At 50.4% G+C, this 16,813-nt stretch overlaps 6 protein-coding genes across 6 annotated transcripts; 2 read left to right on the plus strand and 4 right to left on the minus strand.

Annotated features, from left to right (window-relative positions):
• Positions 1 to 3,183: 3,183 nt before the first annotated feature.
• LRP88_12809 (SDR family NAD(P)-dependent oxidoreductase) lies at positions 3,184 to 4,014 on the plus strand (the record flags this gene model as incomplete). Its single annotated transcript, XM_083249195.1, has 1 exon — positions 3,184 to 4,014. One exon carries the CDS (start codon positions 3,184 to 3,186, stop codon positions 4,012 to 4,014), a length of 831 nt encoding a protein of 276 aa, XP_083094997.1.
• Positions 4,015 to 4,394: 380 nt separating this feature from the next.
• LRP88_12810 (uncharacterized protein) lies at positions 4,395 to 5,243 on the minus strand (the record flags this gene model as incomplete). The annotated part of the gene is made up of 3 exons (XM_083249196.1): positions 4,395 to 4,870; positions 4,942 to 5,089; positions 5,142 to 5,243. The coding sequence occupies 3 exons, from the start codon at positions 5,241 to 5,243 to the stop codon at positions 4,395 to 4,397; spliced, it is 726 nt and encodes a 241-aa protein (XP_083094998.1).
• A 1,241-nt stretch (positions 5,244 to 6,484) lies between these two features.
• LRP88_12811 (DMT family transporter) lies at positions 6,485 to 7,978 on the minus strand (the record flags this gene model as incomplete). The annotated part of the gene is made up of 6 exons (XM_083249197.1): positions 6,485 to 6,658; positions 6,714 to 6,813; positions 6,872 to 7,263; positions 7,319 to 7,410; positions 7,474 to 7,687; positions 7,748 to 7,978. The coding sequence occupies 6 exons, from the start codon at positions 7,976 to 7,978 to the stop codon at positions 6,485 to 6,487; spliced, it is 1,203 nt and encodes a 400-aa protein (XP_083094999.1).
• Positions 7,979 to 8,309: 331 nt separating this feature from the next.
• LRP88_12812 (MFS transporter) lies at positions 8,310 to 10,088 on the minus strand (the record flags this gene model as incomplete). Its single annotated transcript, XM_083249198.1, has 5 exons — positions 8,310 to 8,340; positions 8,574 to 9,259; positions 9,311 to 9,388; positions 9,439 to 9,817; positions 9,868 to 10,088. 5 exons carry the CDS (start codon positions 10,086 to 10,088, stop codon positions 8,310 to 8,312), a joined length of 1,395 nt encoding a protein of 464 aa, XP_083095000.1.
• Positions 10,089 to 10,573: 485 nt separating this feature from the next.
• Positions 10,574 to 12,298, plus strand: LRP88_12813 (fungal specific transcription factor domain-containing protein; the record flags this gene model as incomplete). The annotated part of the gene is made up of 5 exons (XM_083249199.1): positions 10,574 to 10,652; positions 10,956 to 11,267; positions 11,319 to 11,350; positions 11,401 to 12,183; positions 12,254 to 12,298. The coding sequence occupies 5 exons, from the start codon at positions 10,574 to 10,576 to the stop codon at positions 12,296 to 12,298; spliced, it is 1,251 nt and encodes a 416-aa protein (XP_083095001.1).
• A 1,097-nt stretch (positions 12,299 to 13,395) lies between these two features.
• Positions 13,396 to 14,568, minus strand: LRP88_12814 (uncharacterized protein; the record flags this gene model as incomplete). The annotated part of the gene is made up of 1 exon (XM_083249200.1): positions 13,396 to 14,568. The coding sequence occupies one exon, from the start codon at positions 14,566 to 14,568 to the stop codon at positions 13,396 to 13,398; it is 1,173 nt and encodes a 390-aa protein (XP_083095002.1).
• Positions 14,569 to 16,813: the final 2,245 nt, after the last annotated feature.

Consider the following 16,813-nt stretch of genomic DNA (forward strand, 5'->3'; position numbering starts at 1 on the left):
ACAAACATGCTTTGAAAATCACGAAAGCGAAGGACACAGGTCCTTGAATGGGGTTGAATCTATGGATATTAATTTTTGTCAAACCAAAGTCCCTCTAGGATAAGTCGCTGTTACCCATGGAGCGAAGTCGAGTAGTTGAAACGCGTTGTTGAGTTAATAGTGCATCCATAATACATTATCGCCTCCCTTGCATCGACGACACCTCAGATGACCACACTTTCACCACTGGCCTTGCGGGGGGTGGCGATCTCGCCCCGTCCATCATCAGCGCCAGTGAGTCGAGCAACAAGGAGAGTATAGTAGTCTGAATAAAAGTCAACTAATAATTAACAAAAAGCTGGAGCGGGTAAACATACTAGTGGTGTCGTCAATCTCAGCTTGGGTACTAGCACCTCCTTGTGCGTCATGCGGATATGCCCCTTTAAATTCTGGTACCCTGAGAACAGGCCATCCTGGGTAGTGAATGTTAAAGTCATTCTACTGAATTTCTGTATGAAATACTCACCTTGCTGCACAGCTGGATACCATCGCCTCCACGATGAGGCATGCGGCAGAAGTGCTCACCCATAAGAAGAATGATTCTCGCCTGCTCCTATGCAAAAGCTCAGCCCAAGATCCATTGGCCTATAACACTTACATCCCGCTCGAAAGGTCTCAGTCCAGACCAACGCTTGACAGTTCCCGGGTTCCCTGGCTCGCCTTCCAGATAGCGCTGGTAGGCAGGATGGTCATGTAGCGCGAGGCCTGTCATACGAGGCATGGTGGGCCAATGGGTTGATGGTAGGTTGATACTTGAAAGATTTTTCGAAAGAGATTTTTTTGAGAATTGATAATATATTATCAAGGCCCAAACATGAAAGAAGTCAGAGTCAACTCGCGGTGGAAGTGGTGTAAGTCCCTTTTGTATGACTTCGAGGCCGTCTTATGCGCTCATTGGCTCGCGCTTCTTGACCAACATAAAGTGGATCCAGTGGTCAAGGGTTGGGTCGCCATTGGTACATTTGTGCTACCCTATATTTGCATCGACGCAATGAGGTTATTCACACTCTTCAATTCTGGTTTAGCAGCATAGGATGAAGGGAGTTGCTTTCGGCTCATCTGGGTTACCTAGTTGTACATACTTTCTCTAGATTCAAGTAAGCCCGGAATTGAAGCACGCTTTGCACCCACACGCCTTGTTTCTTTCTTCTTCCAGAAACTCCAGACTGGTCCAAGAAACTATTCCAGATTGAGATTATGTATTGGGGAGGGCAAGGAAAAGGAGACAAAAACAGGAGAGAAACATTTACTCCTAGCCATCCATACGTAGTATGTCTGGCCCTGAACTACTTGGTTCTATGCCAGGTAGGTACTGTTTGTAGTCCGTAGGAGTTCAAAGAGCAGTAGGTCGATCTGTGGTTGAGCGATGGGGCTTGATTCCTGGTGCACAGCCAGCTGTGCAAATAAGATCACATGACCCCTGCACGGTTCCCGTGGACGGTGCACGTCCAACCTTGTGGCTTGTGGGTTTGGCATAACCTTATGCAATTTCATAAAAAACTGGAGAAACGTCACAGTGAATATCTCATCTAGTCGCACTGAAACGTTTTATCTGCAACGCACACTGCATATTGATAGATCTGATATCTAGAAGAGTCACATACAAAATGGGGGCTTATTGACGAAGAAGTCCTGACTTGAAAAGGCTACGGTTGTTACGATAGAGCTATTATCCAGGTCACGGGGTTGGAGAATGCCCTTTGCTAAACCGTCAACAATAATATTAGGGATAGGCCCTACAAACAGGTAGGAGATGAGCTCTCCGTTCATAATTCGCCGAAGCAGCTACCCTGGTGAGTAAGCAAGCGTCGAGTACTCAGGGGTGGCCTGCCTGGCAGGAGAGCTAAACTGCTTGGACATCGGGATAGAATTATGCCGCTTTCGGAGACTTGCACAGCTTTGAACTCCCTTGATATCCACGGACCACGTCACCTTGTGATGGGGCGAGTTTGTCCTGATCAATTGCGGGCTTAAGCGCTTAAATCCGTTCTCATTGTTCCTCTCTGCGCCCTCTTGAGACATTGTATGTAATTGCTCCGGGAGCAGCATGATTCGTTGCTTGAGCCAAAACGTGCCCAATCCGCTTCACTACGACGGCAGGTATTGGTGAATGCTATGCCTTTCTAGGCAAGGATTGAACTTTAATTGTGCACAAGTCAGGCCAGCCAGGGGTCTTGCTTGTATTGGAAAACGAAAAATACTTACTACAAGTCTCCGGAATCACACCGATTGCCGAATCTTGTCAAATATGTCCTGTCTGGACGGGCATCAATTATTCCTAGCTCGGATGATGGCGACTTTCATTCGGGGATAATGGAGTTAAGACTGGGCTATACAACACTCCGCTGGACTGACGCGTCTGGCAAGCAGCGTAGCGGTAGGTATTTTGGTCTCATGTTCATGCAGTACCAAGTCAAGTGCATAGTCAATTAGATATTTGAGATTTATGTAGAGCTACAATTTGGCTGCGACTGAAATATTGTGGAGAGGAAATTCTAATAAAGAAACAGACTCAAATATGGCTTGACAAGTGTATGTATGAGAGGAGTATTGTCACTCTGTAGAAAGCTGGGCCGCGCCTAAATCTCATGATCCAAGACCCTCCTTGGTCGGCACTGAACTGATCCCAGATCCATATCAAGCTTTTCGGGTTACCGGGATGATTCTCGGGCCCGCGATCTCCATACCCCCTTGCAGCCACCCCGTGAGTTTTACGAGTCCCGGCCTAGTTGCCATTGCTAGCTAGAAATCTGAAGTTAGCTTTGCCCCTCCGCCAGGATTTCTTAATGCCACGGCACTAACTGGCCCTCTGACTGGTCATCCAACACAACATGGCCCTATCGTCTTGCGAGCCTCACCCCAAAACTGGCCGACCCCAGCTCTGTCCGCCATGGAATGCCATCCCGCCTCTCCACTCCAACTCCGTTGTCCGCTCCGCTCGACACTGACTACCCAAGCTCCGGTTAGTAGCCGCTTGGAGCTATCAGGCACTAAGCCGAAAGACTATGCGATTTGTTGAGTTTTGGACATGTCATTCTTGTATAAATAAGCCTAGATGTCATCCCCAAGAAGAGGCTCAGACATTCATCAACTTTCAAATTTCCACTCAACACCAAGAGCTATCGCACTCAAGACTTTATCATAATGACCTCGCCCCCCTCTTTCGACGCTCCTTGGTCCCTGACTGACAAGACGGCCATTGTGACTGGAGGCTCCCGCGGCATCGGACAAGCCATTGCCATTCATCTCTCCCGTAAAGGCCTCACCAAGCTGGCCATCACTTATGCCACCAATGCCCAAGGCGCTGAGGCTACTCTCGAAACATGCCGAGGCCTGGGAGTGAAGGAAGCAGTTGCAATTCAGGCGGACGCACTTGACCCCGAATTCGGCCCCAAGCTCATCGCCCAAGCTCTTGAACGACTCACCACCACCACCATCGATATCCTCGTCAACAACGCCGTCTTGACCGATCATTCGAGGGTTCTTCCCGTCAAGGAGACTACTCTTCAGAGTTTCCTTGACGTGATGCAAGGAAATGTTTACGCCCCAGTCACACTCACCACTGCGCTTCTGCCTCATCTCCCAGCCTACGGAGGTCGTGTCATCAACATCTCAAGCGTTCTCGCCTACCAAGCCAACGCTGATCCCACCATGACATATGGAGCTAGCAAGACCGCCCTTCAGAGCTACACCCGCTCACTTGCCGAGGCCTTTTCCAAGGAGTCCCACGCCACCTTTAACAGTGTCATTGTGGGGTTGACCCTCACGGATTCGATTAAGGCCAGCAAGGACTTGATGCCACCGGGATATTTTGACGCGCAGATTCGAGACACTTCGGCCGCGAATAGAATTGGGGTTCCTGAGGATATCGCATACATTGTTGGATTCCTTTCTAGTGAAGAGAGCCGTTGGGTCAATGGTGCTGCTATTAGTGCGAATGGTGGCAACAAGCTTGTCATGCCGGCACTTGGCTAAACCAATATTTATAACTACAGAGTGCTTTATGGGATTGGATGATTTGCTAGATCATTAAAGACTTTGATGCAGCTATTTATTGATGGCTAAATACTCGATCCTTCGCAGCCAAGTGACATGACTTTGCGCCTTGTTGACTGTTGGGAGTTGAAGCTAAATAAATACGTGTAAAAAGATCGCCTTGTAAGGAATCGACATGGGGCGATTAAAGAAGTGAAATTTTGTGCCATCCAACCTGCATCTTGCTCCTCTCGGGGCGAAGTGCCTTCACATTGGCCAAAGAGACACTGAAATGTGTGAGCCGGCTCAGACATGGAACAACGGCGGCGCGCAACTCCCATGCCTGCTTGCTTACAACCTTGCCGCTCCACCAATCCTGTTTAGAGAAGCCCCTCCTGTCCAGGAGAAAGAGTTCCGTTGATAACTGCATAACCGTGGGCTCGGATAAGGTGACCCCAGAGCGGCATGTACTTATCAGACCAGGGGAAAATCTTCTCGGCACCAGGAACGTTTCGCCAATCACGCATCAGCTCTCCAATAATGGTATACAGGCTGACCGTCTGCACACCAGCCCTTGCCATGCGATCGTTGGCAACCTCGCGAACCAGAACTGAGCTAGTGCCTGATGCCTCAACGTTGGCCCAGACTGAAAAACCCTCCTCACGGAGAGAAAGGGCGAGGAATGTGGTGCACACGTCGGTTACGATGCCGGCAATAATGACTTGGGTCCTGTTGGTTGCTATCACTGCATTGCGGAACTCTTCGCTGTCCCAGGAGTTGATCTCGCCTTGTCTCTGGATGAGGGGGGCGTTGGGATGCATCTCCTTGATCTCGCGGACGAGCGGGCCGTTGGGGCCTGAAGTATACATTAGCCTCTTGTCTTAGGGCAGTGTTTGACCCCCATTCACAGTGGAGAAGATTGCATACCTGTGTCGGCTGAAGTGGTGATGACGACCGGGATGTCAAACGCTTCTGCAATGGCTGCATGCGCAATAGCTTGGTGGTGATAGAGAAGGGGATCAAAGTCCCTCACGACGTTAATCAGACCCTCCTGAATATCCACGATAAGGAGGACCTTGACAAAGTCAGTAAAGGAGGCTAGTGTGGCTTCTGGTGGTGTAACTCACGGCGTCGTCCTTGTCCAATCGCTCGTACTTGAAACCCGAGTCCTTTTTGCCGATAATGGCCGCGGGGAGCGTTGCCGCGGCGAGAAGAGAGGGAAACTTCATTTTGGCTAGTTCGAGTCGGTGGTTTGATGTCGTGAGGGATGTTTGAGGATGGGAGATGTGAGGATGTGCTTGATGCTGCTTAGCAAACACCTATCCAAGCTTGATGAGGCCGTCACGTTTTATACCGATTTCTTTCTTCTCGTAGCCTCGTCGATATTCTCATCGTCGATGATATCTTGATCTTCATCGTCTTTCCTCATCCGGTGAAATCGAGCGCGACGCCTTAGAGTTGACAGGACAAAAATAGAGCCAATCCCCCGTCCTTAATTCAATGCACGAGCGGGTTTTCTCCCGACGCAAAGCAACCCCCAAACCCGAATTGGGGTCGCACTGGAAGTCATCGCGTACTTGATTCCGCTCATCTTGGCCCTTGTCGTGAGGATCGCGGAAACCCAAGTGGCGAACGCAAGGCCAAGAAGGTTGGCACTTGATGCACGAGCGGGAATGAAGCCCGACTTATAGAATAACCGCGCGGCTCGGAGAGACTCTCATGAGGCTGGAGTCTTGGCTGTCAGCAGACTTGCAGGTGAGGCCAGTCACAGAGGTGCGGGGCCGGGGTGGCGGACAACTGCCGGCTCCGTCCTTTGAGCTGAGGGAGGGTTCAGCTGAGGCATCTTGGCCCTACAGTGAGGCTCGGGATACGCGGATAAGCATATCTGGGTGAACATGTGGGGATACACAGCAGGGGGTCAACGTTGCCTTGCAAGTGAGGGTGCATTGATGGAAATTCGACAGATGTGATTCGCTCCGCGCTCAGTTTCGCCCTTTCTGGCAATGAGTTCCCACCCTTTAAACACTTGGGATACTGTATGTACTGTCCACGGCGAATCATCTTGGCAACACGCACCCGACACTTTTCGGGTCTTTGATAAACCCTGGTTGTCGCACAGTGTTTTCCGGCGACATTAGTAATTGGTGTAGGCTCCTTGTGAGGCCAACATGCCTGGTGGGAAAGGGGTTGCAATAGAGTTCTTACGTGACACTGGTGGGCTTGAAAAGGTGACACAAGAGTAGCGGCACACTGTGGTCAAAACATTATTTCGGACGAAAGTACGGAGTAATGTCTATGGTATCTAATTTACTTGACGCTTTTGGCATTCTTGGCGATATATCCAGGAACAAGTCTTTCATGTATCTTTGAACAACATGTGCGCAGCCCACCGTGCGAAAGACAGTTCGGCACCCTTCATCAGCGGGATGCCAGGAATGCTGACAAAACTGCCATTGCAGGCAGCCAAGTTTCAAGGTCTCCTTTCCTCGTCCAGTAGCCTTGTTTGCTCCACAGGTGCTTTCTTCTGTAACGTTACCCAAATGGCTGCCCCAATGATCAGGGCACTGCCGACAAAGCTCGTTACCGGAGGCGTGGTTCCCCAGACGACACGCTCAATGATGAGCGCAAAGACCATTTGAACGTACTGGTGACTGAGTTAGATAACTATTGCTAGTTTCTGCTGTTTGTAGGAAACTTACGATGAGATTTGTGGCTCTGCCAGCCTTTTCTCTCTGCAGGCCTTCTGTCAAAAGGACCTGAAGCAAGAAACCCGAGACTCCGATGGAAAGGAGGAGAGCCCTGTCAAGTCAGTCGCCAGCCCTGGACAAAGGCAAGTTATCAACTTTGAACCACATACCACTCGATGGTGCTTTTGGGGATCTCGAATTGGAGATCAGGATGGATCATGATGATGAGGAACGAGCTAACAGTCGCCAGCGTGGCAAAGTAGTTAACACTCACAAGAGAGTGCGCTCGCTTCCCAATGGCGCGAATCGTGCTATATGCTGTCGCTGCTGCAAAAGAACCAAAGATGGAGCACATGATGGCGATTGCACGCTCAGTGGGCGTCACCTCTGGCGGTGGAAGGATGCCTCCTTGAACGGTTACACCGGGAACGATGGATTCTACGCCAGCAGACAATGCCGATGCATTGGGGCCTTCGGGGAACAAGAAGGCCGGTCGGGCGACGAATAGCACGCCTGTGAAGGCGATGAAGCCGGCGGCAGCTTCCTTGACAGTGAAAGGTTCCTATCGACAAGAGTTAGTAAGAAGTTCCAGATGCAAATTCACCTGTTCGACATACATATAAAGCGACCCAAGAGATGAATGCCGTCATGGTAGGGACAAGGAAGGTGATAACGGTTGCGTCAGAGATGGCCAGGTACGATAGGGAGTCTGAGAGTGTTAGAAGCTGGAATTTTCGGTGCCTTTTCAACAGGCGAGCAATCCTGTCCTTACAGTATAGGCCAAACAACCCGGCAGTTCCGGCAAAGCCTCGTAGAGCTAACAACCCCCTGACTTCTCGTGGGCCAAAGGGAAATCCGGGAACCTTCTTGTACCACATGCCTAGCGATCCGGCGACTGCAGTGGCAAGCATGCGCACAAAGATGACTTGCAAGGCATGATACTTTGTTTCAAAACCCGTTTCCAACAATCGCGTTGTCATGGTCATCTGTCTTTCTTAGTACATCATGAAGTTTCTCCGCAATTACGGTAGTGTCTTTTCACTCACGATAGACCCAAACATTTGTGCCAAAAAGACAAGAAACAACCCAATGTTGTTGTTGTAGATCGACTTGAGAGTTACCCACAGGTTGTTATCATTCTGAGACTCCTGTTGGCTTGTCTCAGGACCGGATAAGGCGTCATTGGACGCCGCAGGGTTCCCATTGGCGGCAAGAAGGGGGGAGGCTTCCGGAGTATTTGATGCCGGAGCTGGGGTCTTGATTGTGCCGTACGACATGGCGGCAGTTAATTGAGTTGTTCTGGAGTCTTTTGCAAGCCAAAATATTCTTAGTTCAAGGTCAGTCAAATTTTCACACCCCTCGCCTCTTTTCCTCTGCCGCTTCTATCCGTATTTTGAAGCGATATCGGCCGGACTAAAGTTTGTCCTAGTCCCGCTCTGTATAATGTGCATAACTTGAGTAATACGAAGGGATTAATAAAAGTGCCTTTGTGGTCTATTGAGGTTTTACAAAGTAGGAAAGTATAAGTAGAAGACTGTATGAAAACATATACCTATATCACACCAATTACGATAATCCTTTGCCGAACCGTGTTCTCTGTCTTCTGTCTTAGACAATCAAGTCCTTAGTGGCGTCGGGGCTGACACTGCGCGCCTATCATGATGAGAGGAAGGGAGTGACATCTGGAATATGGTGTACCTATGTCTGAAATGTATGCCAAAGGAACCCCTGAGTATGAAACGTTATAGCTTCACAGCAAAACGTTCTCTAAGCCATCCTCCGTAACGATAGAAGAAGAGTGGCACTGGAAGAAAAGCCACTCCTATGAAACCCAGGACGCTATTCCCCCACCCAAGTCCCAGGTCCGCATACAAAGATGGCCCTGCCAAAGGAATGAAGGCTGCAAAAAGAAGTCGCAGAATCACGTTGGCAGCCAACGCAGAGGCTGCAGCTTCAGGGCCAAAAGCATCTACCAGGTAGAGCTGAGTCGGCGTTATGATCCATAGAAAGCCGAATCCAAACAAGGAGGTGCCGAGGATGGGAACGATCCAATGAGTCTGCTTCTCGGCTGCCCAACCATACCAGAAGATGCCGATGGGCACGGCGGGCATGGCCCATATCATGGGCTTCAGGCGTCCTTCAGGCTTTGGCGAATCTCCAAGAGCCTTTTGCAGCTTGTCGCTCACGGTCGCGTAGGCTCCGAGAGAGACGATCATCCCAATTCCAACGCCGAGATACGACAGGCCAGAAACGCCAGCGGAGAAGTGGTATTGTTCCTCAAAGACCGTGGGAAACGTGGTGAACAGGATAAAAAGGAGGCCGAAAACGAAGGCGCATAGGAGGGAGAGGAGGAGTACGATCGGCGACAGGAAGAGAAGCTTTGTTGGTCGAGTAATGGCGCGGAGGAATAGTTGGCGGGGGGCCAGGCCTTTATCCATCTTGGAAAACAGAGCATTATTGCCAGTTTCTTTTCGGAGGCGAGCAGCTTTCCATCCCAGCAGCACGGCGGCGTTGGTCTCGCGGAGGACGAAGATTGATATGATAAATGATACTCCTGCCTAGGTCGAGCGTCAGCGACTCGAGAATTGTAGGGGTTGTGCTCTACTCACTAGGATTGTGATGATCCAAAAAGTCCATCGCCAGCCAATTGACTCGGACACAAAGCCACCAATAATTGGGCCCAAGACCTTGATGATTGTGAGCGTCATTACGGTTTGCGTGGGATCAAGCCACCTACTGGTCCCAGAAGTGGTCCTATCATCCACAGAGACATCACCCTCCCACGTTGAGCTGGCGGGACGACGTCGGCGACGGTTCCTCCGCCGACTGTCAATGGGCCCGAAGCAGCACATCCAGCAATGAATCGAAAAGCGAGAAACATGCCGGTGTTTTTGCTCAGCGCACATCCGATGATGAAGCCAATGTAAATGACATTGCAAGTATGGTAGATGACAAGGCGACCGTATAGTTCGGATAGCGGTGCAATGAACATTGGCCCAACGGCGAAACCGCAGAGGTAAATGGACACTGTGAGACTGACGATGGTGGAGCTGGTGATATGGAACTCCTTAGCAAGTGCGGCAGCTCCAGGTGCAAACATTGTCGCAGCGAGGTTGCTGGAGGTGCATCAGTCAGTATACTATTTGCTTCGCCAAAGGAGCCTTACGCAGTGAGCAAGAAAGCGCTGGCGAGGACGACTTGGGTCATGCGTTTCCATTCTGGCCAGTTCCGCGGATTTTGGGGATCGTCTGGCCCATCCCAGTCGACGGCATTGTCCTTTGTCTCTTGCTCAGTTGCTGTCTGGTCAGACTCGTTGGATTGTTGGTCATGGTGGCCGTCCTCCAATACGACCGACTTCTCATGGGTGGATTCCAAGTCGGCTGCCATGATATGCTGTCGAGGGTGGTGTGACTCTGGGATATTGGCGCGTGTTCTTTGGCTAGTACCAGGCTTGGATAAAAAAGGAAAAAAAGGGAGAACCTAGCAGCTGGTTTAGTCTTATATTTCATCATTGTTTGCTATATATTTGTGGCAGGGTGGTTTTTTGGGCAACGGCTGGCTAATTGCACCAACTACTAATCTTGCAACATGGATGGTTTGTAGATGCGGAGTTAAACTAGCTTATGTCCGCCCGGATGGTCGACACGGAGGTTTGACGCGGAGGGTCGCACGGAGGGTCGGATGGTCGTTGCTTTCTCCATTGCCTCTCAGTTTGCGCCGCTAGACATCTTCCTTCTCTTGTTGAAGTGGCTGTAAAACTGTTTGAGAGCGGACCAGGAGATAATTCCGCTTTGGGCATCCCTGATTGCCCCCCCTCCCTGGACGAGGTTGAGCTCCGCTAGCACCCCAATCCAATCGCACCATGGCCGACGATGCTCCGCGTCCGCGTCCGCCGCCAAATCGACGCAGAGACAAAGTCCAGCTTTCTTGCGACCCCTGCAGGCACCGAAAGTAGGTGCTCAATCGCCGTCCGTCACAAAGCCGTGCATACCTAACCTAACTCTGCCAGGCTGAGGTGCGACCGGCACCACCCATGCGGAGCTTGCTCAAGGCGTGGCCTCACCAACTCTTGCCATTATGCGACCTCTTCTTCTCCGTCTGTTGCTCCGCGGTCCGTTGCTCTGCAACAGTCCACCAGCCTCCACGGCAGAATCTCTGAACTGGAGAACCTTGTCGTGACGCTCATGAAAGGTCAACCGCTCCCAAGTCCGCCCGCACCGAAATCGCCGAGACCAAGCTCGTCATCACTCGCAGATGCGTTCCCTGAGATCCCAAGACCAAAGAAATCCCAAGCTGAAGATGCATCCCCCACAGACCCCGGCACCCTAGAGGTGCGCGAGTCTGGAACCAGCTATGTCCAGAGCGTGCATTGGGAGGCCATCCTTACCAAAATCAGAGGGCTCAAGGAGAATTTGGTCACTGATAGCAAAGCTCCGCTCGGTTCACACTTGTTCTATGGCCCGAACCGTCATGCGACTCGAGATGAGATACTGGCTGCTGTTCCCCCTCGTCCAGTTGTTGACCGCCTCATGGCCCTTCATTTCGATTCCTACATTATCACCCCGTGTCAGTACACTGAATCCTTCTTTGCACTAACGCGTATTGACTGTGGTGTAGATCTCATTCATGGCAAGAAGTTTCTCCAAGAGGTGGGTTCTTTCTGACCCTGCCGATGACGAGCAGCCTGACATTTGACCAGTACGAAACCTTCTGGGAAGATCCGTCTACAACTTCCATCGCTTGGATCGGTCTCATGTTCTCCATGTTATACATCGCTGCCCAGTTGCAGACCTTCACTATCGACTTCCCCGACGGACGAGCCGAATCGCTCAAGACGGAATATCTGACCATGAAGGATGCCTTCCGTGAGAAGGCCGTTCAGTGTCTCATCCTGGCCAGGTACACGACGGGAGGACCATATATTCTGGAAACCCTCATAACGGTCCTCACTGGAGAGTTTGTACTCTTGAAAGATGGCGCTACCGACGGCTGGCTTTCGATCGGTATGATACTTCATCTTGCAATGCGCATGGGCTATCACCGGGACCCAGATCACTTTCCTGGAATATCTCCATTCGAGGGTGAGATGCGTAGACGCATCTGGACTACAATGCTTCAATTGGATCTCGTCATCTCCCTGGAGATGGGCCTTCCTCGAAGTGCCACAGATACGCACATCGATACAAAACCGGCCCGTAATCTGCGCGACTGTGATTTTGACGAGGACACGACCGAGATGCCTCCGCCGAGGCCAGAAACAGAATGGACGCCAGTACTGCCTCTCATTGCAAGGGGGCGACTGATAACAGCTCTTGGCTTGATTTGTGACATCAATACCGATATTAATCCGCCTTCCTACGGCGAGGTTACCAAGATCGACGCCCTTCTAGAAGACGTGCACAATCGTACCATTCCTCCCGTGCTGCGCTGGGGGAATATGCCACATCCAATCACGGATAGTCCAACCCTGGTGGTGCAGCGGGTAAGTATAGAAACGACCTACCGAAAATCACGCATCCTCCTGTACCGGAGAGCTTTGATCAGCTACCCAGTTGAGCCCCAAGAGCAGCATAGGGAGTCAGTGCGAATCTGCTTAGATTCCGCACTCAAGATTCTATCGTTTCAACAGATGCTCCATGAAGAGTCTCAGCCATTTGGCCGTTTGTGTAAGCTCAGATGGAAGGTCACGCGTATTTTCAACCAGGATGTACTCCTCGCAACGAGCGTGCTCTGTCTCTACCTTCAAGACGTCGATAAGTTTGAGACTACAGGACAGACAACTAGGGCTGAAGAGATTCGACAACAGTTAACCATCTCGCACAATATTTGGCTTCAAATGAGTACGATATCTGCGGAAGCTGGGAAAGTAGCCAAAGCTCTGAGCATCGTCCTTGGAGCTTCAGGAGCGTCTGCCGAGGACGATAGCGGGCCCGGTTCTTACGACTTTTTGTCGGATCTTGATGCCATACCTCTGAATGAATTTGGCGCAACGTTCAACAATCAATGTGAGAAGCACATCCGGTCATGTCGATTGCGACTAACAAAAGACTTGACAGATTTTCCTTCTAGCTTCTGCTCTCCTCTTACCTTTTTTGATAATGTACTGGAAACTCGGGGGATATAGCAATATGATTATTTTGCTGTCACTATGGTCGTTGCAGATGACACTCAACGATCGCGCCACAGCCAGAATCACACCTCCCTCGCACATTGCAGCGCATTTCATAGTAGTACGACTCATTGTCGCGTCCTCATCTTAATGCACACTCTCGTTTTTATTGTAGCACATTTCATCGTACCGCACTTGGCTGTCACGGGAAGGCTGTTAGGAAAGGCTAGTAGTAGAGTCCACTGTAAGGTGGTAGCATCTTTCGCTATAGCAAGGGGGCACAAAACCGAACTTTAACCCAGAGCTACTCCGTAAGTATAGTCAGGATCTGTCATTCTAGAAACGGGCCCTGCATTGAGCTCAGCTCCTTACTAGCCCACCTCAGCTCTGGGTCCTAAATGATTAGGTGTGTTTCTATTCCATGACAGCAGGGCATGTATAAGGCCAATACCGCTTGAGCCCATATAAAACAGAAACAAGGGACTGGCTACCACGATAGGACTCTCGATATAGCGAAGCCAATTATAGGACACTTTCACTGAAAGACAAATTGCTTGATCTCCTGCCTGGTTGCATGGATTATGCTCAATGGCCATAGTATGTATTATTCGGTCCCTCATCCCTGTCCCACTCTTGAAACCATGAGATGATTTGATCATCTGCATAGTCCCACGTGCCGGGGAGTTCATAGCCGGAGGGAATAGAGACACGGTAGTTACCAGGTGCCATGAAATAGAACCCTGGTGGCCGCTGCTCCTGACCCATCTTGGCAATCTCAACATAGACCCAGCGGTCTAATCGGTCGCGCAAGAACTTCTCCCAAGCTCTCCAAGCCTGGCCACCCCCACCGTTTGTGTATGCGTAGCGAAGTGCAGTGGACTCGACTGCAGGCTGTACACTGACTGATAAGCACCGGGTAGAAGCCCTCGAATCCCACACAACAGAAAAGACGCTTCCATCAAGGACATAGTCAGGCATGAAGTCTCCAGGAGGAATATTCCCAAGGCCTATGACAAGCGAGCTGGGTCCACCAATTTGACGACACTGTTTTTGAGAAATGAACTGGGTTGTTTGATCCGGCCAAAGCATATCGCGAGTTGTCCAACCCCATTTGGCACGTTGTCGAAGTGTTTGGCCGAGTGCATTGTCGAAGGGTTTGATAGGGTAGAACTTGTGACGCACAATAGTCGGAATTGGGAGTAGCGAGTAGGCTTTATTCCAGGATATCACGTTTAGGCCAGCCGTCGTATAAGCCTCATTAATGAGGTTGATAATCGGAGGACCGGTTGTAGCCTTCATGACGATGTAGAATCCTGGAGCGTTGTTTCTTTCCAAGATTCTGTGTTGTTGTGATTTCGTTTCGTACCCTTCATGATCTCGCAAATAGTCAATGAAGCCTTGTGACTTGAGCCCTTGTTCAACGTATAAGAGTAGTGTGGTGACTTCCCAACGGCCAAATTCGAAGAAGTTTCGAACAAAATCTCCCGCAATGAGCCCATCGTACTTGCCCAGCTCACTTCGGAAGCGCATAGTGTCCTTAACAAAGGGTCCTAGTTGTTTGTTGATGTTGAGCAGACGTGGTGAATCCGTCATGTAACCAACCAACCAACGCAGCGATCGACATACTGCATGTAATGCGTATATGTCTGCAATTCCGAGGTGAAAGAGAATCGTGTCTACAATGGTCAAATTTGGGTTTTCAGACTGATCACTTAAGAGGCCGACGAGTTTTGAAACTGAGTTCTCGGAAGAAGCCATGATAACGGGATGTCTTTGTGTCTGGAAGTCTCATGATTCTAGAGAAGTTCAGATTGCGGGGTACTCGGGGGGCTGACTAATGATAGGCCGCCCCTCTCTTCACCAGAGAGGGGGTGACGAAGGCTATAACCGCGTCACTTTTGTAACCACCTTTGAAGCTGTAACTGCATCACATCTTGACGAAATAGAGGCCAAATAGAATAAAAATACTATCAGTGAATATCGATTAATCTGATCAATTGATACTATTAATTTGAACCTTCTTGAAGCTATTCCCACGTTGTTGTGTGTAAGTAAATGTGATCCCTAGCCTCGGGCCCGCGACTGCGGCACGGGAATTGTTACTCCGGCCACCACAATCACCGGCTCGACCCTCTCGTCATCCGAGTAGCTATTACGCACCCGATGATAGCCAAATCCGCCCCAATCTTCACGGCAAGATAGATCCTCTTCTTCATCACTATTCTCATGTGAATAATCCCCACTTCCGGCCGCCAAAGCGGTGCGCGTGAAGCTCTCGATCTGTGTGTTCGTGATGATCTCAATTTCATCGCTATCCGAGTCCTCGTTGCCGGGCAACAGAGGCGTCATGCCTCCTGATGATACCGAGAGCACATCCTCGGGTATATCGTCTTGATGACCTCGCAAGGCTGCAGCCTTGGCAACTTCTGCTAAGTAAGCGGCGGCCTCGGGAATAGCTTCGAGTACGTGAGGACCCCAAATTCGATAGTAGAAGTGCCGGGTTTCCTCGCTGGCTTCGATCCAAAGGCGCCGACGATTCTCTAAGATCGATATTTCCTCCTCAGACTGCAGCTTCTGGCGGTCAGCTTCTTGTGAAGCTATCGCGGCGGCTTCTGCGGCGGCTCTTTCTCTCTTCGCTTTCACAGCCGCACCTCCACGCAGTCGAGGCCTGCCAGCATCACGAAGATCACGAAAGTCGGCTTGCTGCTGGCGCTGTAGCTTCTTTAGGTCTCGCTGCCGCTCTTCTGACTCTCGAGCTTCCACCTTCTTCTTCAATTCACTTATAGTAAAAGCACCATCTTGAACCCCTCGAATTTGACGACGACTTCGTATGCGGCGGGCCTCGAGACGTATTCGTTCTTTCTGTAAAGCGATGATATTCTCATGTGAATACTGCGTGACGATCGCGAGGTCAATACACGCTTCAGCGTGCCGAATCGTCCTACGGGCCGGGCTATTGAGGACCTCGAGATCCTTCTGAATAGTTGCAAATTGCTTCTTTACTTTCCTTGGCGTTACTATCTGCTGTCTTAAAAGTCGTGGGAATAGGGGCTTATCTTGCTCTTCCACGTGATGGCGAAGGGGTTTGAGTATAGCTTCCGGGTTAAAAGGAAGATTCCTGCCCTCTCAAAGCCAACGTATATATGACATGCTTTAAAAGCTGCGGCATACATACGATTCCACTGATTGAGGAAGTCAAATCGTGATATTTGAGTCCCTCCGCCTGTGATGAAGTCCCTGAGGGCGCTACGCTGCTCATTTTTGAGATGCTGATAGACTCCAACGTCAAGAGGTTGTAGACGATGGCTCATATGACTAGGGAGGCGGAAGGGGATAATATCAAACCTTTCACAATACCAGATAAATTCAGGGATCTCATGAGCAGAAAATGAATCCATCAACAGCAGCCTATAAGTCGTCGGCGCCGGCCGGACTTGGAATCGCGGTTTAAACGCGTATTCCTTATCAAACACTTCCTTCGTGATAGTCGAGGGATAGCCAAACCACTCCTCAATAGAGGAGTTAGCAAAACTCTCGCTGGCTGCAAAGGCATGGCGGTTAAAGTGTTGTAACCACTGCATAGCCCGCTGTGTATTATTAAAGCCCGTATCCGTGAAGGTGAGGACCACACGCTCGTCAATATCAGCACGTGTATACTCCTCGAGGAGGACTTTGGCGGTGAGGATAAGGAAAGAAGGAATAGCCCGGCCGGCGGCGCTGACGGCATCAACAGACGTAAGAGACTCTTTGTTCCCCGGCTGAAAGACAGTAGGTCGCCGATTTCGTTTCTTCCTAGTAGAAAAGAGCTTCAGGCTACCGTTTATCCACCCAATTTGTAAGGGGGTCTCATCAAAATTCCAAAGGTTATACGGCTTGATATCAAAGCGGCGCAAAACAGCGTCTAGCTCGTGGAACCAATCTGCGATATGTTGTATATCCATCTCAGCGCTGCCACGGGTGACTTCTCTGACCGACGGCGACGAAAGTTGAAGCTCCTTATGCC

This window comes from Fusarium phalaenopsidis, assembly GCF_050370095.1.
Source record: "Fusarium phalaenopsidis strain FUZ10S chromosome Unknown contig_32328, whole genome shotgun sequence".
In the NCBI taxonomy this organism is placed as follows: Eukaryota; Fungi; Ascomycota; class Sordariomycetes; order Hypocreales; family Nectriaceae; genus Fusarium; species Fusarium phalaenopsidis.